Source organism: Spathaspora passalidarum, assembly GCF_000223485.1.
Source record: "Spathaspora passalidarum NRRL Y-27907 unplaced genomic scaffold SPAPAscaffold_2, whole genome shotgun sequence".
Classification (NCBI taxonomy): domain Eukaryota; kingdom Fungi; phylum Ascomycota; class Pichiomycetes; order Serinales; family Debaryomycetaceae; genus Spathaspora; species Spathaspora passalidarum.
The window spans coordinates 41,599-65,703 of NW_006767426.1; the positions used below are offsets into that span (position 1 = coordinate 41,599).

Below are 24,105 nucleotides of genomic sequence, written 5' to 3' on the forward strand. Positions count from 1 at the left end.
GGGGTAAAAACTCCAGGTTTATATAGAATTTGTGGTTCGGGATTGGTTCCTATTTGGGAAAGGTGAAAAATGCGGGACAATTTCTCCCCCCCTCGTTCTCGGGGGAATACAAAAACAATAAAAAAAAACAGGCATGTTCTATTAGAAGGTAAATACAGTTCTATTCTAATTGTCTAAATCTCCTTTGTTAAATATGAGGTTTTTGTAATTGCTTGGATCAAGATCTCTCCAGTAAGATAACTTTTCAGGTAACTTATCAGCGTTTAATTCAGGATAGTTCTTATCAATTGCCTCAATTAGTTTCTCATACAAAATCTTATAAGCCAATGGACTGAAATGCACCCCGTCAGGAACTAAATGTTCTAAAGTACCCACTTCCCATTCACCCAATCCTGTAGCATCAAATAATTGCTGTTCAGTCCATCCTCCATATTCTCTGAATGCGTTCCAAGTATCAACAAATGCAACTTTATGTTTGGCGGCTACTTCCTTGGCAGCATTTGAATAATCTAACAATCTCTTGTTTGTAACTGGGGCTTTTTCCGTAGGTCTGTCTGTGAAAAAAAGACGAACTCGTTTACAATCATGAATACCAGGTCCAACAATCACCGGTTTGATATTGTTAGCCAATGCTAGTTCAACCATCGCATTCAAATTTTCTTTATATTTTTCAACCTCGACTGATTGAACCTTGTTGGTTTCGTCCTCAATTTGGAATGCATCGTTAGTACCAAAGAAAATAGTCAAGAGTTTGACATTATCTTTGGCCAGATTAAGTTCGGCTTTGAGGATTTCAGGAAGAATTTCACGAGCATGGTTCGAATTGTATCCGGAATAACCACGATTGATCACATCAAGCTTACGTTGATAAAGATCCTGAATTGCCGGTTGGAATGCGAATCCATCTTGTTGGCTATTGCTGAATTGGGTGATTGAGTCTCCAAAGAGAATGAATTTGTCGTAGCGAAGTCCTGGCATGGTACTGTGTGGTGGGTAAAACAATCTGGGGTGGCGAGAGCTTGGCTGACAAATTACAACTACGCGCGAATTGTAGCTTTTGAATTCCAAACAACACACTGTTGCAAAGCCACACTACAGCCTTGTACTACATTCAATTGATTATTAATGCAGATCAAACAGTCAATTGAACTTTGCCACTTGTGCAGAGCAATCAATTGCTTTTGTTACATTGTCCCTTTATCAATCTCGCAGGTTGGGTCAATCCGATTTGGCAACACTTTCTTTCCAGGAGGAACTTAAAGAATATCTCACTTTTTATGTTTAGTTCCCCCCTCCTCCTCCTCCTCCCTCCACAGATTCCATCTTCTTCTACATAGCCTCATCCAAATAGAGGGGTGACTTACTAATCAACCCCGAATACGGTTAAATCAACGTGCTAACATCCATCAAATAGGAGTTTGTCCCACTCTATTGTTCCCACGAATCTCGCACTGTTTCTCGCTAAATTTTGCGGGCCCTTTTCCCCTCCATCCTAAACTATATAACTCGCACAGCATACCCTTGATCTGACTGTTTCCATTCTGTGCAGCTAACAAACATGACCAAACCAACTACTAAATGGTGGAAAGAAGCCACCGTATATCAAATCTGGCCAGCATCATACAAAGACTCGAATAATGATGGGATTGGAGACATCCCTGGAATTATCTCTACCTTGGACTACCTCTCGGACTTGGGGATTGATGTAATTTGGTTAAGTCCAATGTACGACTCTCCTCAGGATGACATGGGGTATGATATTTCCAATTATGAGAATGTATATCCTAAATATGGAACTTTGAAAGACATGGACGAATTGATAAGCCAGTGTCATTCTCGTGGGATGAAATTGATTTTGGATTTAGTGATTAATCATACTAGTGTTGATCACCCTTGGTTTAAGGAATCGAGATCGTCCAAGACTAATCCTAAACGGGACTGGTATATTTGGAAACCACCAAGGTACGACGAACACGGTAATCGTCATCCTCCTAACAATTGGCTGTCTTACTTTTCAGGATCTGCATGGAAGTACGATGAGACAACTGATGAATATTACCTTCACTTGTTTGCAGAATCACAACCTGACCTCAATTGGGAAAATGATGATACTAGAAGGTCAATCCATGCATCAGCTGTGGAATTCTGGTTAAAACGTGGAGTTGATGGATTTAGAATCGATACTGCTGGTATGTACTCCAAACATCAACATTTCAAAGATGCCCCAATCACATATCCAGAATCTGAATTCCAACCTTGTAAAATATATCATCAACATGGACCAAGGATCCATGAATTCCACAAGAAACTTGCTGAATTAATGTCGCCCTATGATGTAATGACCGTGGGTGAAGTGGGGCATTCTACTCGTGAAGAAAGTTTGAAATATGTTAGTGAACAACAAAAAGAAATGAATATGATGTTTTTGTTTGATGTTGTCGAAGTAGGATCTGATCCTGCCGATAGATTCAGATACAAAGGATTCAATTTGCTTGATTTCAAGAAAGCTATCAAGTCACAGGGTGAGTTTATTGAAGGTACAGACGCATGGAGTACTGTGTTTATTGAGAACCACGACTTCCCCAGATCAATTACCCGATTTGGAAACGATTCTCCTGAATATCGTGAGATCTCTGGTAAGGCATTGGCATTACTCCAATGTTGTCTTACTGGAACAGAATTCATATTCCAAGGTCAGGAAATCGGGATGGTCAATGTTCCTCGTGATTGGAAAATCGATGATTATTTGGATATAAACACACTTAACTACTACAAACAATTCAAGTCCAAGAACCCAAACGCCTGTGAAGACCAAGTTAATGATCTCATGACCAAGATTAACTATCTTGCTCGTGATAATGCAAGGACTCCGGTTCAATGGGATGATTCCCCCTATGCTGGGTTCTCCCAGGTTAAGCCATGGATGAGAGTTAATGACAACTATCCTGAAGTCAACGTGAAACTGCAATTGAAAGATAAGAACTCCTTGCTTTTGTTCTGGAGGGAGATGCTCAAATTGAGAAAGAAGTACAAAGATATCTTCATCTATGGACATTTTGAAATTGTCGATTGGGAGAACCCAAAGGTGTTTACATTTATAAAAACCGGTGAAACACAATCGGCATATGTCGTGATCAACTTTAGTACCGACAATGCGCCATTCACACTCCCCAACAAGGACAACCGCTTGTTAATTTCCAATAAGGAGACTTCCAGTGATAAGCTCACACCATACGAAGGTAGAATATATATATTCAACAATTAGATTATATAGAAAGAAAAAAATAATAATAAAAATAAAACTTACATCCCGCCGCCCAATGAGAACTTGATCATCTGAGCCAATCCGGAATACTCATCATTCAAGTCCTCCATGATATCATTAAACCAGAATCCAATCAAAACCACACAATAAATAAGGATAAGAATCACCCCTTTGAAGTAGTTCAGCTTGCCTTCGGCATAAATGTACGTAAATAAATATATGGAAATTAATGTCGCGATAATGTCCCAACGGGGGAATACCAAGGGGAATACTTGGTCGACGTTGGTGAAGTTCTGCACCATGGAATACAACACCAAACAGGGGATTTGAATAAGGACAACTTGTAATGCGTATGCAGAACCAATTTCCATCGATAATGCCACATTACCACCAATGGCAAAGGAAATAGCATTAAGGAATTCTGTAGTGTTGGGAACTAATGCAAACACAGTAAGACCAAGGAATTTAGGGTTTATGGGGAAATCAACAAGGATGGCATCAACAGTATCAACTAAAATCTCAGCAATGATGGCGTATAATAATGTAGCACCAAGAAGAATAACTGTAGACTTGGTTCTCGACCAATTAGGTGCATCATGGCCACCCGTACCTTCATCATCGAGGTGTTCCTCTTCAACTTTAATATCCTTGGGTTTCACCGCTGGAGGCTGGCCAAGTACCGCCGATGGGGGCAATGCACTCATTTTAGGAGGAACAGGTTCTTGACGGGGTGTTTGTCTTGGAGTGGCATTCAAACTAATCATGCTTGGAGATCTCATAAAACTGTCATCGTGTCTCTTGTTTTCATGAGTGGCCCAGATCAAGGATGCGTGAGTTCGCAACGTAAACAACAATCCACATATATAAGCCACAAATAATGCAATGGCCACAATCAACGAAAATGGTTTCAAGACATTGTAATATAATGCGTCTAATGTGAATGAAGGTTGAATGAATCGACACTTGGTACAGTCATCGCCACCAAGTGTGATATCACAGGTGTGGCACTTGATTTCGTATGCTCCATAAATCTGATAAAACAAAGAAGGGGCAAACATGATAACCATAGCAAATAGTAACATGGTCGAAGACACTCCGGCGGATCTGGGATTGTACCTCTGAGTTTTTCTTCTTACAGCACCTCCACACATTGATAATCCAGGAAGGAGGAGAACACCACCGAGAATAGAACCAATCATGGATCCCTCGACTAACTTACCCTTGTACTGTTTCAAGGCGACACAATAAAGGAAGATTTCCACAACTGTCGAGAAGAAAGCGTTGATGGCAGCACCAACACCCATGGATGATTGCGCTGAAATCGAAGCGACAGCTTGACCAATGAAATAAGCTAATGGGATAATGGAGAATAATGAAGCACAGAAAATCACAGTTGAGTTGGTAAACCAGGCATCGATATCCAACACTTCTTTAAGAACAAGGAAATCAAAAATAACAAATATAACCACGGCAAGTAAATTAATAAAGAAAATGTTGGTACCATCAATAGTGTATTTGTAGTAGTGGAACCCACAACAACGGTAAGTACATAATAAAATTCTTTGTTGTTTCTTTTTCTTCTTTTGCACTGGGTCCTCCATACGCTGGTAATATTCTTTCTCCAATTCAAAATCAAGCGCCAATGGATGACGACGTAAATGGTCATTGATGGTTCCAGTGATATTAGACATGGGGATGGTAAATACAATCAACCAACACAAAAGGCCAATAAGGTAGGATAATGGTTGCAAGATTCCGTAAAAGTATACATAAAAGGCGAGTCTTCCGGGACTCCATCTTCCTCTACCAAACAATCTCATCTTGATATTGTCTTGGTCGTCCTCGATGTTTTCGTCCTGTTCAGCAATGCTTGAACTATTACCTTCGTCTAATGTAGAATATGCATCGCGCAATGGTCTTCCCTTGTGGTCTTTAATTAAAGGGCGTGATTCTCCAGTGCTGTTGGTATTCCTTCTTGGTGGAGCAAAGAACAATCTCCCTTCTTCTTGTAATCTCCATTGATGGAACTCATTAATTGTTCTCCCAAAGATTTGGTCTTCATCGATATAATTCTCATCTTTATTCAACATCACGAATTTCCCAAATGGATATAACCAGAATCTTCCCAACTTTAAAAACAACTTGACGTATGGTCTCAGTTTCTGTTGCAAGGCAAACCCTGAGAATACAAACACGAAAAATGCACCAATTAAACAAATGATATAAATAAATAATCCGGCTGTCAAGGCCCATAAATAATTTGTCAATGTAACACCCCAATAAATTCTAGCTGTGGGTTTACGAGGATCGAAATCGTGAATATCCTCTTCGGCTCGGGCAGCAACTGATCTCTTCTTTTTATACAAGGAAGGTTTCCAAATCTTGATACCGAACGGATGGGTCGAATTAATCGCATCTTGACGTTCACGTAAATTCAACGATTCCACACTATGAAGCGATGCACCGTCGTCGACTTCTTCGTCCGCAGGAACATCAAGCAAGTCACCTTCATCATGGATACTTTCAGTCGTGTCATTTACGCTATCGCCTATGCTTGCTCTTCTGGAATCGTCAATTTCTTCAAGAATGCGGATGTTTTCTTCGGCCCGCAATAAGTCTTGGGCGATTGTCTCTTCGATCTTTTGCACATCGTCGCTGCTCTTTACGCCAGACACGCTTCCAGATCTACGTTCTTCCTCTTCGCTTCTTCTCAAATCGGGAGTCAGTCGGGGTTGAATCATAGGGCTTCTGGTTTTTCGTTGAAGCAATGCCCGCAAGGCATCATTATAACCCTCTAAGTAATCGCGATCGCTCTGGGTCTTGACTATTGGTTCTTCGGAAAGAATATCCAACATATCCTCATCGATACGATCATTTATATCATCGTCGACGGAATATATCAACTTAGGGGTATGTGCGGTACTCACTGAACCCATCCGTTTAAGCGACGGACGTGAAGCTGTACCTGAAGGTCCTGTTGCACCTGCGCCTGAGCCTGCACCTGCGCCTGCTGCTGAAGCCGTGGGCATGGCTAGTGATCTTGATGAGCGAAGACGGGACTTTGATGCTGATCGGTTGCGTAAACTGCCAGGGGTCAGGATGTTGGTGCCGCTGGATGACCGCATTGAGAGCTCGTCTCCAAGAAGGGGTGGGCCACGTGATGGCCCTTGTTTTGGTGTTCCGGGCATGATCTATTAGGTGTAGTGGGGGGAGGTGGGGTATGGAGGGGGGTGTCTATGAAGTAATGTGATTGAATTACAAATGCTAAGTTGATATGGCAATTAGATGATTGTGGTTGGCTAACATGAAATTACAAATAGGGCTGACATAAACAAACAAGACAAAAACATGAAGACCAGAAAAAAAAATTGAGGGGAGGAGGGAGGGAGAGTAACGCCATAGCTGCAGATCGTTGCAGAGCTACACGATTATACGACACTCTATTCTACACTAAACAAGTGGCTGGTGACTAATACATTGACAGTGCGAGCACTCGATGTAACACCAGACATTGTCACAGCGTTGTCCCAGCGTTGTCACAGCATTGTCACAGCATTGTCACAGCATTGTCACAGCATTGTAAAGTGGGTGGGTGGGGAGAATGAGCGAAGGACGCCAATGATTACATATATCATCTTCTACAAATCAATTTGCATTTACACCTCATGCCTCATTTCCAACGTGGTTGAAAATTTCAAAATAATAAACTCTAACTATTCATTTTACACTGTATACAAAATAAAAACTAACCACCCAAACGGTGACCCTTACCTTTGAATGAGGCACCAGATGTTCCATTGTTTCCAAACCAGGAATACCCACTAGAAGAACCACTGGCAACCTCCTGGGCCGCACTAGCTCTTCTTACCGTAGCATCGGTGGCTCTACCGTTCAATGTGTTCCCCTTAAAATCAGTAAACGCCGTAGATCTAAATGAACTCTCCACAGGATACGATAACCACTTGTACAACACTTCAGGAGCTTTCAAGTAGCCCTTGTCGTAAATCGAATCACCAATGAAATCATAGGTGGAACCACGAGTTGGTTGGTCAATATGGGTCACACCTAATCTACTTCCCTCCCTTTTTTTGTTTGGTCCTGGTGTTCCATAAGCTCCTGGGAATAAATTGTAGATTGGTAATGTGTTTGATTGGATGCAAAGGTACAAGTATCCCACAACTATACCCATAAGGGTACTGATCATGGCATGGGGCCCACTTAAAATCAACTTGACGAAAAGGTTACCCAAGGGCAAGTAATAAGCCTTGATGGGGACTATACCTAAAAGATTAATGGTGGCATTCTTGAAGCAACGGGACCAAGTATAGGTGACACATCCAAGAAGAATCTCATGAGGGAAAAAGATTTCAGTGTAAAACACAGTGTAAATTATCGTGATTATGTGGGTTAACGTTCCACAAATGATAATATACCAAAGATAATCTGGGAAGTTGCCCTTGAACTTACCTTCATAGCCCTCCAAATGATTGGAAAACGTATAGAAAAAGTAGATATCGAATATGGCTTGGATTCGATTTGTAGAGTCGTTGATCCCGGCGGGGATGAACAAGGATGTCCCGAATTTATAAACTTGAGCAGCAAATTCAAGCACTGCATACACTATCTGGTAGTACTTTGCATTGGCATTGGACAATACTGGTCTGATGATGGTGTCGTAGTCGTAGATTATTGTGTAGTAGTTGATGAATAACCGATGAAAGGACGCCTGGGTGCCCAAGGTAGACATAATCAAACATGCAAATATTGATGCGATCGTAAAGAACCGTGTCACCGGAGGGATGCTCTTGATGTTCTCAACAATCGTGTTTGACATTGTGGTGTGTTGTTGTTGCTACTATTATTATTACTGGTGGCAAAACTAACGTTGGACCCTGTAAACAAAAAGACAACTCACGATTTCATTCCCGATTTTGTCTGTCTGTTTAACCCAAAAAAGTAAAAACAAAAAAAAATTACCATCATCGTACAACCAGACAAAAACCCATATCCAGATACATACATACAGACAGACAGACAACAATGAAGTTGGTTAGATTCCTTATGAACATTCCCAATTCAACAAACCAACCGTTAACAGTTGAACTCAAGAATGGAACCACAATAAACGGTACCCTCATGTCATGCTCACCCCTGATGAACCTCTCACTTAAAAATGTCAAATTACAACAACCATTACAAGATGCCACATTGTTGCAATTCATAAATATCAGAGGCAATCAAATAAGACAGATCTTACTCCCGGATGAATTAAACATTGATTCGATATTGGCTAAATCAGTCACGAAAATAAAGAAACAAGGCGCTGGTCCAAGTGCCAAGCCAGCCACCACTAACAAACGAGCCGGTGGGCCCATGAGAGGAGGCAAGACAAGACGTCCCAGAGCATTTTAAAGGTTGCGTCGTACCTATTTCATTTCTAAAGGTGTATAATTAATTAACTATGTATGTGTTACTATGTACAGAATAAAAGTGGTTTAAAACCAAGTCTTTTTCTTTTGTTGTTGCTTTTCAAGTTGTCTCTTGTATCTAGGTCTCTTTTCAAGAATGATGGCATCCATGTTTTCAATAGCTTCTTTTCTAGCTTCCAACTTGGCTGGCAACTCACGTTCCCATTTTTGTTTCTTTTGATGCAATACCCCTCTCATCCAGTTCTTATTGTCAAATTTATCCTGGTAGAATTTACGTGGCATAGGAGGTAATAAATCTTGGAGACCAAATTTATATGCGGTCTTGAACAAATCAGCAGATCTTCTTCGGGAATAAGTGGCATCGTACCATCTTCCGTTGGTGGTGTTCTTGTTGGGGAAAAATGGATTACGTTGTGGATCGTCTATGGTGGATTTGCCAGCGGCATATTGTGCATAAGGACGAGGTGGGTATCTGAGGAAAAAGTTATGGAGCTTGGCCGGAAGCTTCTTGAACGCTTGTTGTGGTGTTAAACTCATGTTGTCGTACCTTTCTGGCTATAGTCTCTATAGTTGGTTGGTTGTTTGAAAATGAAAATTTTTTTGGTGGTTAAAAATGTCAGTGTGGTGGGCTATATGCAGGTGCACTCTTTTTTTTTTTTGCAACAAGCCTATTACCTCCTCAACTACTACAACGTTAAACCTACGGAGTTGACAACTTAAAACTAGTCGTCGTAAAAAGAACTTAATCTACACGTAAAAGATATCCATCTACACTCTAGTTAAATCATCCAACCATTTATTATCATCACATTCAATGCAATTGCAGTCTATTAATTAGAGAAAAAAAGTATTAAAGTTTCATAAAAGTGTGTAGTTTGTTTATAATGGACCATCAATCAAACACTTGACGGCACCAGAACCGGCTCTAACCAAGTCGTAAGCCTTGATGGCATCGTCAAACTTGAATCTGTGGGTAATCAATTGTTCAAAGTCAATTGGAGCCTTGTCCTTACCATTCTTGTAGTTGGCATCGAAAATGTTAACGGCAGTTTGGTAGTCACCGTAACCATATCTGAAAGAACCGAATAAGGTCAATTCCTTAGTAGCAAATTCAGTAATTGGGAACTTGACAGCGGCACCAGCATTACCAACTTGGACAAATCTACCACCTGGAGCAGCAATTTGGACACCCATGGCAATACATGGTTCAGCACCGGTACATTCCAAAATAACATTTGGTTCAACACCGTCAAAGGCAGCAATCAAGTCCTTGTAATCACCACCAGTCTTGGAGTTGAAGGTGTGAGTGGCAGCACCAATGTCCTTGGCCATTTGTAACTTGTTGTCAAAGATATCAATGACAATGACTCTGGCAGCACCAAAGGTCTTGGCGGTGGCAGCAGCCAATAAACCAACTGGACCAGCACCGAAAACGGCAACATTGTCACCGAAAGTAACCTTACCTAACTTGGAGGCGTGGACACCGACAGACAATGGTTCAACCATGGCACCCAATTCCAAGGAGACGTGTTCTGGCAACTTAACCAAGAAATCTTCTGGGGACTTGAAATATTTACACAAGGTACCTGGTGGGTTTGGTTCACCTTCAGTGGAGTTTGGAGTGGCAGCAAAACACATGTGAGGACACAAGTTGTAGTGACCAGACTTGTAAGCGTCGGATAATCTGGATGGAATACCTGGTTCAATGGCAACTCTGTCACCAACCTTCAAGTGCTTGACACCCTTACCAACTTGGGAAACAACACCGGCAGATTCGTGACCCAAAACCATTGGCTTGGTCAAGATAAAGTTACCAATCTTACCGTGGGCATAGTAGTGGATATCAGAACCACAGATACCAGTCTTTTTAACTTCGACAATAACGTCGGTTGGTTCGACAATTTCTGGGGCTTCGTAGGTTTCGAAGGTGATGTCGTCAATCTTGTTAAGAACTAATGATGGGTTAGCAACCATTGTGAGATGTGGGGTGGGGGGGGGGGTATATATATTAAAGTGAAGTAATGAATAAGAAAAAGAAGAAGAAAGTGAAATTTTTGGAAAATACAAGAAATTAGGCCCTTTTTATAGTTGTAATTTCTCCAGACCCGCCGATGGATTAATTAATTGATTTAGTGTGGGTGAAAAATCGTGCCCTTGGGGAAGATTTACGCAAGGAAGGTCAGGCATTTATTTTTTCCCACCGGCGGCGTTTTATTTTATTTTTAATTTTAATTTTTCATCTTCACAAAAGTGTCTGTTTCCATCCCACATCTACCCACCTTGTCTTCCCCCCCTCTCTCTCCCTCCTTGATATTTTATGACAATCCCCACGCAAGGAAACAATACACCTACACCGGTCATTGTTAAACTTTAATAAAAACAGCTGTTGCCAGATGTTGGCTGGTATCTCGGGACAATCCACCTGCGCGTGTGGTGATGTCTATTATTAGATAAGGCGGGTTAATTGACAATCGAATGACTTATACGTTGTTACCCCTGGGGTTTTGACATTATTGCAGTTTGGATTTTCTGTCTGGGGAAATGGACCTTCTTGGTCGGATAATTTTTAATTTTTTTCCAATTTGCAAGTGTCTTTTTGTACGACAATTCTTTCTTTCTTTTTTTTTTTTTTTTTTTTTTCAGGGCTGGTAATTTTTCCTTATTCCTTCCTTAAGATTTGGCCCACGGGGAAAATATGAAATTCCCGAATGAGACAGGAGGGTGCCATGTTGGGAGCAACATTGCAAGTTCCAACAAAAGTTTTCTACAATTAGCATATGACACTATGGTGGTCCCCAGATCAAAGTAATCTCCTGATGTGTTTAAAATTAAATTACACGAAATATGTAAACACGCTGGGCTTGGAGGTGGGGGATTTTTTTAGTGTTGACAAAGAAGGTCAAAACAACGGTGGTACAAAATAGAATCTTACCGAAAAAAATAATCGAAAATCTTCCCGATGGATCACTATGTATGGTCATGTGCAATAGTTGCAACTTTGACATATCCCACGATATACCTTCTACTCGATTCTTTTTGTATACACCTCTTCTTTCGCTCCAATTGAAAAGTCTACTGCAATTACACCCATTTTCAATTGATTGGCAAGTTCTACTAATGTTTCTTGTATATTTCGCAAAAATTTGGCAACAAAGTTGTTCAATTTTAACAGCCCTCCATTACTAGTATTACCTACTAGCAAGTTACTTCTCACAGCAATTCCGTCTAGAGGAAAAGAAGGAGAGACTCGATTTTTTTCCATCCAAATACAAACGAGGCGAGGGGACAGGAGGGGGAGAAGCCGCCAGGACAACCGACAAGGAGCATACATCTTTTGTTTCTGTAACGGCTTCTACCATTGAAGAAACGTTGATTTGTTAATTAAAGCTACACAAAACCAAGAACAATTGATTATCCAATTCTTCCGGATAAAAATTTATGCCTATTGACAAATTACTCATCTATCTCCACAGTTTAAACTTGCACGACCTATCTGTTGATGTATATCATGTTTTTGTTTGATTGGCTATAAGATTTAGGGCTAGTCGTGTAAAGTTGCCAATGGTGCAATAGTATCAACCACAGTGCTCTCGCATGCAAAGAGCGCAATCTTATCAACTAAACAATGACTCAATTTCATATTTTGGGAAATCGATTTCCGCGACTGGTTCCATATATAATGCAAAAAAATCCCCGTACGGCACAAGTTCCCCAGAAATGTTAACCACACTCAACCATGCTTGGACTTCCAGTTGACGAGAAACACAAGCAATGCAAGTCTAAGAAGACCCACCTTATCGTTGCAGGTGGATTAATTGGGTTAATCCTGCTCTGGTACTTATCCACTACTTTCTTTACTGGGGTAATTTTCTCGAAAGTTCCCAAGAATTCCAATTTATGTCCATTATTCGACCCAATTGCTCCTGAGTCCTTCCACAAGGACAACTCCACCGTGCTTTCTATCTTGTTTGATGAAACTTATAGAAACAAATCCATTGACAACTTATCTGGTGCTATTCAAATCGATACTCAAATCTCTGATGATTTAGTTGATGTTCCAGAAGCACCACAGTTCTGGGCCAAATTTGAAAAGTTCCATGAATACTTGGAACACACCTTCCCCTTGGTGTATGAAAAATTGGAAATTGAACGCATCAACACTTATGGATTGCTCTACCGTTGGAATGGCTCCTCCTCGGACTTGAAGCCAGTCTTGTTGATGGCCCATCAAGACACTGTTCCTGTTCAAAAAGACACCATTTCCGATTGGAGTTACCCTCCATTTTCGGGTCATTACGACGGCGATTTCATTTACGGAAGAGGTGCAGCCGATTGTAAGAATGTCGTTATTGCCATCTTGGAAACCTTGGAATTATTAATTTCCCAAGATTACCAACCACAAAGAAGTATTCTTGTTGCGTTTGGGTTCGATGAAGAATCCTCGGGGTATATCGGTGCCAGCAAGATTGCCCAACATTTAGAAGACACCTTAGGTCCCGATTCACTCTATGCTATCATTGACGAGGGTGATGGATTGAAAGTTGACGACTTGACCAAAACAATTGTCGCTGTCCCAGGAACCGGCGAAAAGGGATACATTGACATCGAAGTGGAATTGAGTACTCCTGGAGGTCATTCTTCTATTCCGCCTGACCATACTTCAATTGGTATTATGTCTCAATTGGCTTATTTGATTGAAAAGGATCCTTATGATCCTATCTTGACAGAAAAGAACCCCACCTTGAGTTATTACCAATGTTTGGCTGCTCATGATCCAAAGAAGAATATCGACTCCAAGTTCAAGAAGACTATCTTAAAAGCTGCGTTCAACCACCATGCTAATAAGAAGTTGATTAAGTACATTACCCAAAATAGATTCACCAGATACTTGATTGGTACTTCACAAGCTTTAGATATCATCAAAGGTGGTGAGAAGAGCAATGCTTTGCCAGAAGTTACCAGATTGTTGGTCAACCATCGTGTTGCAATTGAATCAACTAACGACGAAATTAAACGTCATTTTATCAAGCGAGTTATTAAAGTCGCCACGAAACACCACATCGCTGTAAAGGCCTTTGGAGTGTATGTTCATGGAAAACCAAACAACCCAGCTGGTGAATTTGTCATCACTGAATCGGGCGGTCTTCCACCTGCTCCTCCAACTCCATTGAATGACAAAGTATGGCAATACTTGTCGGGAGTTACCCGTCATGTCTTTGAAGATTTGGTGTTCCCTGATCTTGACTATCCAATTGTTACCAGTCCAGCTATCATGACCGGAAACACTGACACTAGACACTATTGGAATTTGACTAGAAACATCTTTAGATACTCTCCGTTGTTTTCCAATGGTTTGATGAACAACAACATTCACAGTGTGGATGAAAAGCTCAAGTTTGATAACCATTTGCAATTACATGCTTTCTTTTACGAATATCTTCAAGCTATTGATACCAAGGCTGCTGATAACTAGGTTGTTACATAGTACATTTTTATAGTGTTTTAGCAACTGAGTAAAGATTTGCCCAATTACTCGAGTATAAACTTGTAGATTGCAAAATAACCTTGCGGAGAAGTTGCATTACGTTTTTTTACTTTTTAAAGATCTATTGTGTCAAGAATTATACAGCATGTGCTATAGAAGGAAAACGGCTTGAACTACTGCAGTATCATATCTTTTAGAATATTACACCTACAACTAATTGCTCGTAAAACTTTTTTTTTTTATTATTTATATAATAAATATACATGACAATGATAACGTGAACAATACTTGTATGAATTATCTATAATCTTTTCATAGTCCTATCACAGGCCACATATACTCAAAAAGGTAGATTATGTATGTGAAATAGTTTATTTAGCGACATGGGACAAGGCTTCCAAAACTTCCAATTCAATGGTGGCTTCAGCAGCAACGACTTCGTCAGAGGATTCGGCTCTCTTTTGGGCGTCGGCAATCAAGTTTTTGACGGCGTGGGTGTCGATTTGTTCTGGCTTGAAGGCTTCAATGGCAGAAATGGTCAATTTGTTACCTGGTTGAACAGTAGCGATCCCACCAGAGACGAAATATTGTTCAGTTTCACCGGTCTTGGAGATGATTTCCAACAATCCTGGTCTTAATTGTTCGACAATTGGAATGTGGTTGGCTAAGATACCCAAGTCACCATTGACGGATGGTAAATTGACTTGTTCAACTTCGGAATCACTGTACAAGGTTTGATGAGGTAAGGCCAAGGATAACTTTAATGCATCAGAGGCAACAGCTTCAGTGGCATAGGTTCTTCTAACAACGGTGGATTGCTTAGCAACTTGACGTAAAGCTTGTCTGAACATTGTATAGTATGGGTTGTTGGTAAGTGGTGTTATAGTACTTTGTCTGTATAGTTTTTTCCAGTTTTTCATTTTTTGGTTGTCCGAAACGAAAATCCTGTATACAATTTTTTACGCATTTCTATTGGATCAGAGTCGATTGCCTGTTTGGGAAGTGCGCTACGAACAGAGCGTACATGTGTGTGTGCATGTGTGTGTGCATGTATATGTGTATGTATATGTGTATGTGTTTGTGTATATGTATGTATATATGTGCACATCCGTACATCTGTACATCTGTACATACATCTACACGCGCTAGTCACTCCCCCCAAATTGACTCAAGAAATTATCAACATCAAATTCCCCATCATTGGGTATTTGTCCGCTGGAACCGGCGTTGTCTGCCCCCGATTCGATAAAGTTCATGTTAAGACCGTCCAAGAACAGCTCGTCGTTTCCTAACAAGTTGTTCATGTCGAGGTCCATATTGTTTTCATCATCATTCTTTTCAAGCATGGCATCGCCGAGTACACCCGAGGGAGATCCAAGGCTCCCCACTCCCCGCGAATTGTCGTTGGCATCAATGTCCAACCCCAAGTCTTCATAGTTCAAAGAAAGCATGCCCGCCGATGGATTAGTGTCGGTGTTGCCCAACACATCATTAAGATCCAAATCAGCAGTAAAGTCTTCAAACGAATTGAAATTGTTTGTAGTTTGTTGTTTCTGCTGTTCCTCTTCTCGTCTCTTCTTTTCCTCTTCTTCCTTGAGAGCAGCCACTGCAGCAGCCGCCGCGGCCGCAGCAGCCTCCTCCTCCTTCTTGCGTTTAGCCTCGGCCTCTTGTTCCTGGGCTGCCTTGGCTTCAGCCTCCTTCTTTGCCTTGAGTTCGGCTTCGGCCTTAGCCCTGGCTTCGGCTGCTGCCTTTGCACGGGCCTGTTCCTCTTGTTCCTCCTTTATCCTTCTCTGCTTCTGCTCTTCTTCCTCTTTAAGTCGTCTAGCCCGCTCTTGTTCCTCTCTAATCTTCATCTCCTCCTGTCGCTGTTTGTTCTCCACCATCTGGTCAATACACCATCGTGCGTCGTTAAATTTCGTGATTGTTTCATCTAGTATATCGTCGAACTTGAGCATTTGATGCAGGAGCTGCGCGATGATTTGCGGTGTGATTAGTTGGTTGTTTGGTCCAGTTAGGAGATTGGATTGTTTCTTGTTATTATTGAGGACTTCGAATATGTATCCCAGTGTCTTGAGGATATCATTGAGCGATGCATCTAGTTTTGTCTGAAGGTTAGCCGAAGACATGATGGGTTGTGTCTGTGACTGTGTGGTGTGGTAGGCTCTGGTGTGGTAGTAGCTGATGACAAGTGGTTGAACAAGGTGGAGATTTTCGATTAGCAAAAAAAAAAAAAAAAATAAAATAAAATAAAATAAAATAAAATAAAAATACAATGTTGCATTTAAATTGCAAATTGCAAATTGCAAAAGTATCAAGTTCTTATATTGCGATATTTACAAAGATTACAAATATAAATAGTATGTTCATAGTAGCAGATATAACCGTTAGCAGCATAATGTGTAGTGTGGAAAAAGCGAGCGACAGTTTGACAATAACCGGAATCTTCTCATTAGCGAGCGAGCCATCAATAGCGAAAAGTAGTTTGTCAGCAACTTTTGTACATTTACGTCCTCACCAATACAGGCAAGTTCCAAAGCAGCATCCCTCCAGTACATTCAGTATCATTACAAGCAACCAAAGTAACCGTAGGAAGCAGTTCTTCAACCTGGGTAATCACAACCGTCTCAACGACAATCTCAGTAACCGTCTCAACCTGGGTCGTTTCGTCAATGGTGCGATACTCCGTGATTGTTATATCGGTGGTTTCTTCAGTGACAGATTCGTCTTCTGCCAATACGGGATGAATCGCACCGAGTAAAGCGGTGAGTTTTAAGAGATGTGTCAATTTCATGGTGTATACTGCTGGAATTACCTATCTCGATTGAATTGTGTTATTTCTAGTGCTATTTATATCAATTACAAGCATTCTGAAGAGATTGTAAATCGCCCCTGGTGCACTTTTTGAGGAAGTTGCAAAGGATGGTAACCTTGGAGTTACCATAACAAACAAGTCGATCACCGGGAATTATCACATGATCAAGCACGTAGCTTGCTAGATTTCGCCAAGGGAATCTCCAAGATCTCATTTAAGAAACTGCAGCGACATTCCATGCCAATTTACAGAATGGGATGTGCGTACACGGCAAATATGGTAGCGCCACACATATCCACACGCACGGTTACCCGCCTGCGGTCATGTGCGCGAAAAATTACGCGCGACTGCAAATTCCGCACATTTCGCGTCTGTAAAGAAAATAAAAAAAAGAAAAAAGGGCGCTATATATAAACAAAACACTATACTCACTCCTTCTTACAACCACTACTCGTCTACAAGATACTAACTATGCTTGCTACTACATTAACATCGAAGGACGGCCCATTGAGTCATATCTGGCTTGCAGCAAACTACGATCGTAAGCTCACCAAAACTCAATTCTTAAATACAGACATCGCCCAATCTACACAATTAATCAACCGTGAACAAACCATAACTTTACGTGCATCAGGTCAATTACTTTTGGGTATCGTCAAAATTTATTCACGTAAGACAAAGTATTTACTCGATGACGCCAATGATATATTATACAAGCTCAAATCCAGCTTCAAAATCGCCAAGAATGACACGGTGAATGTCCCTGTTCAAAACACCATGATCAACTTACAAACAGTGACATTGCCCGATCAGGTCGGGCGATTCGGCTTGCTTTACCAAGACGAATTGAACTTGGACGACGACGAAGAAGTGAACATCGGTGGGTTGTTCAGTCAGCAGCAGCAGCAGCAGCAAAACACCATGGAGTATGACCAATCAGTAGAGTTCCCAAGGTACGAAGAAGAAATGGAGATGCGTGATGATGACGAGTTTGATTTTGATTTGGACGTCGGGATGGATGATAGTGTGGAAATCGGGAGAAATGTCAGTATGGCTGATGATGATCGAGAAATGTCAGTTTTGGATGTGGGCCTGAAGGATATCTTTGAATTGGACTTGGGTGTCCCATTGCAATTGAACTTGGAGGAGGTTAATGAAGAGCCAGTTCCGGAAACTACCGCTGTCACACCTACTCCCGCTGCTCCTAGAGTCAGACGTTCAGGAATAACTGACGAAGGAATGGTCACCAACAAACGTAAACTCGTAATTGACTCCGAAGACGAACTTTCGGGAATTTCAATCCAAACATTACGCAACAACCAACAAGCATTATTGGGAGGATACATCACCGTCAACCTCACTCAACAGGAAAAGTTACGACTTGTCCATGAATTAAGTATGCCCGTATGCAACAAACGAAGAAAGATTCTCAGTTTAGACGAAGAATTACAGGCCCGATGTGCTGAAATTGCTCGATTGGAAGAAGAAGTGGCAGAAGAAGAAGAACAAGCCCAGGATGACTTTACTGTTCGTGATGAAACCCTCGATTTTGACTTGTCCTTGCCTGATTTCGACGAGCCAGAAAACATAGTTGAACCAGAAATAGTGGAAGAACTCCCCGAGGAGTTTGTCGTGCTGGGAAACAGCACGGTGCAGATCGCCGAGGAATTACGTGACCTTACACAAACAGACGATTCCATAGCATTTACTAAATTAGTGGACAATGATTTAACCATGAAGGAACAACCATTGGGCGCAGCAAACAATAAAGTCAACCAAAAGAGACAAGCTACTCGTTGTTTCTTTGAATTGCTTGTGCTTGCTACAAGCGATTGTATTGAACTTGATCAAGAGAACAGTGATATTTTAATTAGACCTAGAGACAGACTATATAGCCAATTTTTGTAATATTATATACCGTCATCATATTCCACTTCGTCAACTGTAAGCTCGTCAATCGAGAGTATTGTAAATCCTTCTTGTTTTCCAAGGAGAAGCTGGGTGCCCGTTTCGTTAAATGCAACAGTATCCACGGCAGTTTCACACACAGTTACAATTGGAGTATATAACCGTTTTGATATATCCCATAAATCAACCTTTGCCATTGGTTGGTGGGAAACAGTAATAAATTGTCGACTATCAGGACGAACCACTATCTTATCGACTAAGTAAGGAACAGGCACGGTTTTACATTCATCTTTCCATATCCTGATATTCCAATCCATATGAGCAGTGATTAACATTGAATCTAATACAGTAACATCATTGATTATCGTTGCAATTCCCGATTCCAACTCGTTAGTTATGTATGGTGTGATGTCCTTGTCTAATTGGTAAAACTTGCCATCTCCCACAAACACAAGTGAATTCAAATAAGCCGTGTCAACGTAATGGGTTTGGATACTGGTGAATATAGCACGGGAAAGAAATGTTGAGTTGAGCTTTTTAGGAAAGAGTATGATTGATTCTGTTTTGGGCACGGCAAGGAGATTAGACGACCATAAGTTGATTATACCCTGTTTGCAAACTGTGAGTAGACAATTATTGTCATTGATTTTGAGTTGGGTGATCAGGAGTATTGGGGTTGTGTGGAGAGCAAAGTTGTTGTTGAAGAGAGTAGTGGAATATAACGGTGTTGTCAAGGTTGGTGATACCACTGGTGATAGTTGATTTGAAAGTTCGTAGATTGATATAGAGCCATTGGCGCATCCTGTGATTATTCTATTCAGATTATTAATGTCAAATTGGATGGTTGTGATTTGTGAAATTGAAGTTAGAAAGTGTTGTGGTGTAGTGCCGGCGTAAACTATAGCTGAATATTTGGAATTAGCGTATGCTATGGCAATGAGACTTCCACAAACGTCGATATCACTGATGGAGCCAGTATGTCCTGAATGACTGTCTATCTCTTGAAAGAATCCCAGCTTTGCATGTTCAACTTGGACTGTTGTCTGTTCAAGTTCAATTGTTGATTTGACTGTGAGTTTGTTAAGCAATTTAAGTGAATTGGCCAATGCTTGATTTAGCTTGGTTTCTGATAACTCGTGCTTGCCAACTAGCTTATCCTCAGCTGCTGCTGCTGCTGCTGACGCTGTTACCACTTCTGCTTTAGCCTCTTCCTGCTCTTTCTCAGGAGCTATTGTCTGTATAGCTTTATCATATCGTACTCCTTCCACAACTCGCCTAACTTCAGTAGTTTGGGTAGAAACATCAACACTGGTGGTCAGAGTGGCTACACTCTGCTTGGTTAGCGTATCAATTATCGCATCCACATTGACATCTTCCTTGTGTTGATTCCGCCTCTGTTTCAATTCCTGAAGTCGTTGTCGTTTCTGTTCAAGTAGTTGTTGTCTATCCATGTTGCTTCCTTATTTATATTTACGCGTAATTTTTTTTCAACTTTAAATTTATTTATCAACATCAACATCAACATCAACATCAACATCAACATCAACACCACCATGAACATCGACGATATCCTTCAAGAGTTCGAAGAGTCGGAAACTCCAGTCACCTCCAACATCCACAATAACTTAATCACCGCCATGATCAACGAACGGATGTCACCTGAACTTCTCCCGTTTGCCCAAACCACAATGACCACCGCCCTTACAGCTATATCCAACCAACAACAATACTTGATCGATTCACACGAATACGGAGACAGTGTGGGGTCCACCAGTGAGTTTAAACTAAACACGATGATTATAGAAACAGAAATCGAACGGTTGTGTTATTTAGTTAGGATGTATCTACGCACGAGATTGTCTAAACTCGACAAGTTTACTATTTATTACATCAACGAAGAGCAGGAAGATAGCAAGTTGCTAAGTGCCGAAGAGAAAGAGTATATTCACAAGTACGCCCATTTGCTTACCCAGTTATACAATAATTGTTTCCTCAAAAAAGTCCCTCCTAGCTTGACCTTGCTTGATGATACTAGTGGTGGCCAGCTGATGATTACCACACCAGACACCAACCAACACGTATTTGTGAAATCGGTTACTTCCAAACCAATCACACTTTTTATAGACAACGATGATATCGAACTCAAGCGAGATGGAATCTATGTGGTCAAGTACGGTCTTGTAAAACAATATATAGAGCTAGGTGACGTAATTTTAATTTAATGTATAATCGCATCCAGGAGTAGGACATTCAATGTTTTCCCCTTCAATAAACCATTCCTTCAAACATCCAAAATGACCTCGATGGCCGCATTTCAAACTGACAACCACAGCAAGCCCATCACACGGTTCGTTGCAATATATACAATTCAGCTGGTTAGTCTTGCATTCTTGACAATAGTAGTAGCCCTTGCTGGTGTTCTCAAGTAGTTTATTACACCAGCAGCAAAAGAACTTGGGGTTGACATCTGTAGAAAACTGTTGCTTTTGAACTAATGTACTTTGAATACTTTTGGGTGCCGACTTGATAACATTTCCAGCTTGCACAAACATTCTTTTTCGACGGAGTATGTCAATATAACTTCCAATCCATTCAAGACACTCATTCTTACTGATAATCCCTGGGAACTTGTCGTATAAGAGCAAAGATACCGTCGCACAAAACACAACATCTCCCTGGGTACATGCATACCCCACTGCTTGCTGAACCAAATTTGATAAATGCCACGGAAGCAAGTCCTCCTTTTGTTCTATTTCCGATAATGCCATTGTCAATCCACTTTTTAACGTATTTGTGGAACTCTCCTTTTTTTCAAGGAATAATTCGTTTCGTTGGAGTTGTAAAGGCACAAGTGGTTTTATCGATGCCGTTAGAGGACGAATCAGGGCGGCTGGGGATGCACTTATCGCCATGGAACTGTAGGTGTTGTTCGACGAAATACCCACTGAAGTAGGACTGGAATTGAATACGTTGGTCATCAAGTGGAGGTTCTCGTTGTCCAAGTCGTGCCAATGGGGTTTAACTGAACTAGGCAACATCTCAAGTTCTGCCGGAGATTCATTTCCCCCATCCAGTTTCTCATCCACTCTCTCTTTAGTTGATGCTGAATTATACGAACCGACAAAGTTTAAATCACTAGCAATGGATTTCTCCGACATAGTGGGCGGAATAGGCGATAATGCAATATCACCACCAGTTTCCTCGGTAATTGGCAGGATAACCGTCACGTCAAGCTCCTCAGCGGCAATCGCAAGCATTCGCCAAATCAGTGCTACCCGAAGCACACCGGCATCTTCTGCCACATCAGCATTCATACGTAGCACATCGGTTAGTTTAAACCCATCGGGGATTTTCACTACGTATCCCATAGCCAATGTCCGGAATACATACTCGTCATTACTCGGTATACCCAAACTAACCGGGATCACATATGGAGAAGATATATAACTGGCCGTACTTTGTTGGACTTTTTTGTGTCTCGGTTGGGCTGGTGCCGGAAATGGAGTGGATCCATAGGAAATACTCGAGTCATGGGTAGTAGTCAGCGATGACCCTCTATTAAGTCTTGGTCTCGTGAATGTTGTATTTATCGGAGATGACGAAGTTGGCTTAGGATTATGCGTGTACGATCTAACCAAGGGTGGTTTATCCAAGGGTGAGTTTGTAAGTGATGACGAAGTTGGGAATGGAATGGATGGTATTGGGGCCAGGGCAAGACTTGTTCGTGAGATGTTATCGGTAGATTCTATGTCTTCTTCTTGCTCACCTGAGTATGTATGACTTCTTGTCATTTCCACCATTTCCGACGATTCTTCCGAGACTATCGATTCTTCATCACTGTCATACTGATTGACAAAACTCAAGTCTCCAAAATTATTATTCCAGGACATACTCACCTTGGGCAATTCTTCTAGTGGTCGTGTAATATCACCATCACTGGCATCCAAATCATAACTAGTAAACACATTTGCCTTGGTTAAACACCACAATGTAGAAGAACGATTGCTATTCTGGGCCCATAGGAAATTCTGGACCGCCTTGCGTGAATAACTATTGACGATATGTTTGGGAATGTATTTCCGCTTGAGATTATACACAGTAACTGTTGAGTCGTCGTTCAAGTACAGACAGGCAATGTCGTACTTGTATAGTTGATTCTTGGCATTGTTGTCGTATGCGCTCCATCGAACTTTGACTATTGGCCCATAAGTGTTTATCATGTGTTCTGGAGTAGCCCGACTCCCCGTGGCTTGGTTGGAGTCACTATAATTGAACACGCAAATCTTTTGGTCTCTCCCCGCAGTAGCAACATACTCTGATTCTGGATGTATGTGTAACGACAATGCTGGTCCTGAATGCAAATTCCACTTTCTATCGGGTGTATAACTATTTGTGTTTGCTCTTAGGTCAAACTTGCAAAGTGCTCCTGAGTCATGCACCGACAATACACTCAATTTATGACTTGAATGAGGCGAATACTGACACGCACGAATTGGATCGGAATGCATATTGTTGGACTGGAGTGTGAGCATGGGTTTGTTCCCACTTCGTAAATCCCACAACTTGATTGATCCATCTTGGGAGCCGGACAAGAGCAAGTCTTCTCGGTCATGAATAAAGTCCATACTGTTGATTGTCCGTTTATGATCGGCGAGTTTTGTCAGCAAAGTCAGTTTACCCAGAGGTGTCAACTTGTATATCGAGATCACTCCATTGGATAGCCCACATGCAATTGTATTCTCATGCGTCTTTATCGTGTTGATGGATGATAGTTTGGGGACAACTCTCGAGTAGGGGTTGTCGAGCAAATTTATGTCGTGCACCACATGATGCTGGTCAGAACTAAGACATAACAAATGGAGATAGTTCTTTCCACCAATAACAGCATGATGGGATCCAATCTCGGTATTGCTTATCAGCAAGGGATAGTTCAATTGGGAAAGGGCGGTGGTTTCCCTATCGCAATGGTATACAAGTTTATTCCCCGAGTTGACCTTCTTGATGGAATTGAATGATGATGTCGGTGATGGTGAAGACGGGGTATTATTGTCGGACGTCAATGATCCATAGATATTGAATGCAAACCGAGCCAAGTTCAGCTGACTTGAGCTCATGATGTCTTCTCCTTAGTGTCTTATCCTACCCCCTATAAACTATTTTGGCAAAAAAAAAACAAAATATGAAAAATAAACATAACAAATTTTGG

General features: G+C 41.2%; 16 protein-coding genes across 16 annotated transcripts; 5 read left to right on the forward strand and 11 right to left on the reverse strand. All coding sequences in view use genetic code 12, as the record gives it.

Moving 5' to 3' along the window:
* Positions 1-121: 121 nt before the first annotated feature.
* Positions 122-988, reverse strand: IAH1 (isoamyl acetate-hydrolyzing esterase; the record flags this gene model as incomplete). The annotated part of the gene is made up of 1 exon (XM_007373198.1): positions 122-988. One exon carries the CDS (start codon positions 976-978, stop codon positions 166-168), a length of 813 nt encoding a protein of 270 aa, XP_007373260.1.
* A 550-nt stretch (positions 989-1,538) lies between these two features.
* Positions 1,539-4,866, forward strand: MAL2 (oligo-1,6-glucosidase IMA1; the record flags this gene model as incomplete). Its single annotated transcript, XM_007373199.1, has 1 exon — positions 1,539-4,866. One exon carries the CDS (start codon positions 1,559-1,561, stop codon positions 3,263-3,265), a length of 1,707 nt encoding a protein of 568 aa, XP_007373261.1.
* On the reverse strand, positions 3,304-6,390 carry SPAPADRAFT_133434 (uncharacterized protein; the record flags this gene model as incomplete). The annotated part of the gene is made up of 3 exons (XM_007373200.1): positions 3,304-3,894; positions 3,946-6,230; positions 6,321-6,390. 3 exons carry the CDS (start codon positions 6,388-6,390, stop codon positions 3,304-3,306), a joined length of 2,946 nt encoding a protein of 981 aa, XP_007373262.1.
* A 263-nt stretch (positions 6,391-6,653) lies between these two features.
* On the reverse strand, positions 6,654-8,159 carry SPAPADRAFT_59048 (uncharacterized protein; the record flags this gene model as incomplete). The annotated part of the gene is made up of 1 exon (XM_007373201.1): positions 6,654-8,159. One exon carries the CDS (start codon positions 8,097-8,099, stop codon positions 7,011-7,013), a length of 1,089 nt encoding a protein of 362 aa, XP_007373263.1.
* A 97-nt stretch (positions 8,160-8,256) lies between these two features.
* On the forward strand, positions 8,257-8,779 carry SPAPADRAFT_59049 (mRNA splicing protein; the record flags this gene model as incomplete). Its single annotated transcript, XM_007373202.1, has 1 exon — positions 8,257-8,779. One exon carries the CDS (start codon positions 8,306-8,308, stop codon positions 8,675-8,677), a length of 372 nt encoding a protein of 123 aa, XP_007373264.1.
* Positions 8,761-9,231, reverse strand: SPAPADRAFT_134611 (mitochondrial 54S ribosomal protein mL59; the record flags this gene model as incomplete). The annotated part of the gene is made up of 1 exon (XM_007373203.1): positions 8,761-9,231. One exon carries the CDS (start codon positions 9,229-9,231, stop codon positions 8,761-8,763), a length of 471 nt encoding a protein of 156 aa, XP_007373265.1.
* Positions 9,232-9,304: 73 nt separating this feature from the next.
* XYL2 (L-iditol 2-dehydrogenase) lies at positions 9,305-10,700 on the reverse strand (the record flags this gene model as incomplete). Its single annotated transcript, XM_007373204.1, has 1 exon — positions 9,305-10,700. One exon carries the CDS (start codon positions 10,666-10,668, stop codon positions 9,574-9,576), a length of 1,095 nt encoding a protein of 364 aa, XP_007373266.1.
* A 1,720-nt stretch (positions 10,701-12,420) lies between these two features.
* On the forward strand, positions 12,421-14,228 carry SPAPADRAFT_59054 (M20 family metallopeptidase; the record flags this gene model as incomplete). The annotated part of the gene is made up of 1 exon (XM_007373205.1): positions 12,421-14,228. The coding sequence occupies one exon, from the start codon at positions 12,431-12,433 to the stop codon at positions 14,165-14,167; it is 1,737 nt and encodes a 578-aa protein (XP_007373267.1).
* A 322-nt stretch (positions 14,229-14,550) lies between these two features.
* ATP16 (F1F0 ATP synthase subunit delta) lies at positions 14,551-15,030 on the reverse strand (the record flags this gene model as incomplete). Its single annotated transcript, XM_007373206.1, has 1 exon — positions 14,551-15,030. The coding sequence occupies one exon, from the start codon at positions 15,028-15,030 to the stop codon at positions 14,551-14,553; it is 480 nt and encodes a 159-aa protein (XP_007373268.1).
* A 195-nt stretch (positions 15,031-15,225) lies between these two features.
* On the reverse strand, positions 15,226-15,642 carry SPAPADRAFT_59056 (uncharacterized protein; the record flags this gene model as incomplete). Its single annotated transcript, XM_007373207.1, has 1 exon — positions 15,226-15,642. A coding segment is annotated over one exon (302 nt), but the record flags the coding sequence as incomplete, so codon positions are not given.
* A 278-nt stretch (positions 15,643-15,920) lies between these two features.
* Positions 15,921-16,381, reverse strand: CTA26 (Cta26p; the record flags this gene model as incomplete). The annotated part of the gene is made up of 1 exon (XM_007373208.1): positions 15,921-16,381. A coding segment is annotated over one exon (384 nt), but the record flags the coding sequence as incomplete, so codon positions are not given.
* A 102-nt stretch (positions 16,382-16,483) lies between these two features.
* On the reverse strand, positions 16,484-17,183 carry SPAPADRAFT_59057 (uncharacterized protein; the record flags this gene model as incomplete). The annotated part of the gene is made up of 1 exon (XM_007373209.1): positions 16,484-17,183. One exon carries the CDS (start codon positions 16,968-16,970, stop codon positions 16,683-16,685), a length of 288 nt encoding a protein of 95 aa, XP_007373271.1.
* A 231-nt stretch (positions 17,184-17,414) lies between these two features.
* Positions 17,415-19,375, forward strand: MCD1 (kleisin alpha; the record flags this gene model as incomplete). The annotated part of the gene is made up of 1 exon (XM_007373210.1): positions 17,415-19,375. The coding sequence occupies one exon, from the start codon at positions 17,463-17,465 to the stop codon at positions 18,897-18,899; it is 1,437 nt and encodes a 478-aa protein (XP_007373272.1).
* Positions 18,902-20,350, reverse strand: SPAPADRAFT_48813 (uncharacterized protein; the record flags this gene model as incomplete). Its single annotated transcript, XM_007373211.1, has 1 exon — positions 18,902-20,350. One exon carries the CDS (start codon positions 20,348-20,350, stop codon positions 18,902-18,904), a length of 1,449 nt encoding a protein of 482 aa, XP_007373273.1.
* Positions 20,351-20,407: 57 nt separating this feature from the next.
* SPAPADRAFT_147608 (uncharacterized protein) lies at positions 20,408-24,013 on the reverse strand (the record flags this gene model as incomplete). The annotated part of the gene is made up of 1 exon (XM_007373212.1): positions 20,408-24,013. The coding sequence occupies one exon, from the start codon at positions 24,011-24,013 to the stop codon at positions 21,113-21,115; it is 2,901 nt and encodes a 966-aa protein (XP_007373274.1).
* Positions 20,411-22,325, forward strand: SLD5 (DNA replication protein; the record flags this gene model as incomplete). Its single annotated transcript, XM_007373213.1, has 1 exon — positions 20,411-22,325. One exon carries the CDS (start codon positions 20,453-20,455, stop codon positions 21,119-21,121), a length of 669 nt encoding a protein of 222 aa, XP_007373275.1.
* Positions 24,014-24,105: the final 92 nt, after the last annotated feature.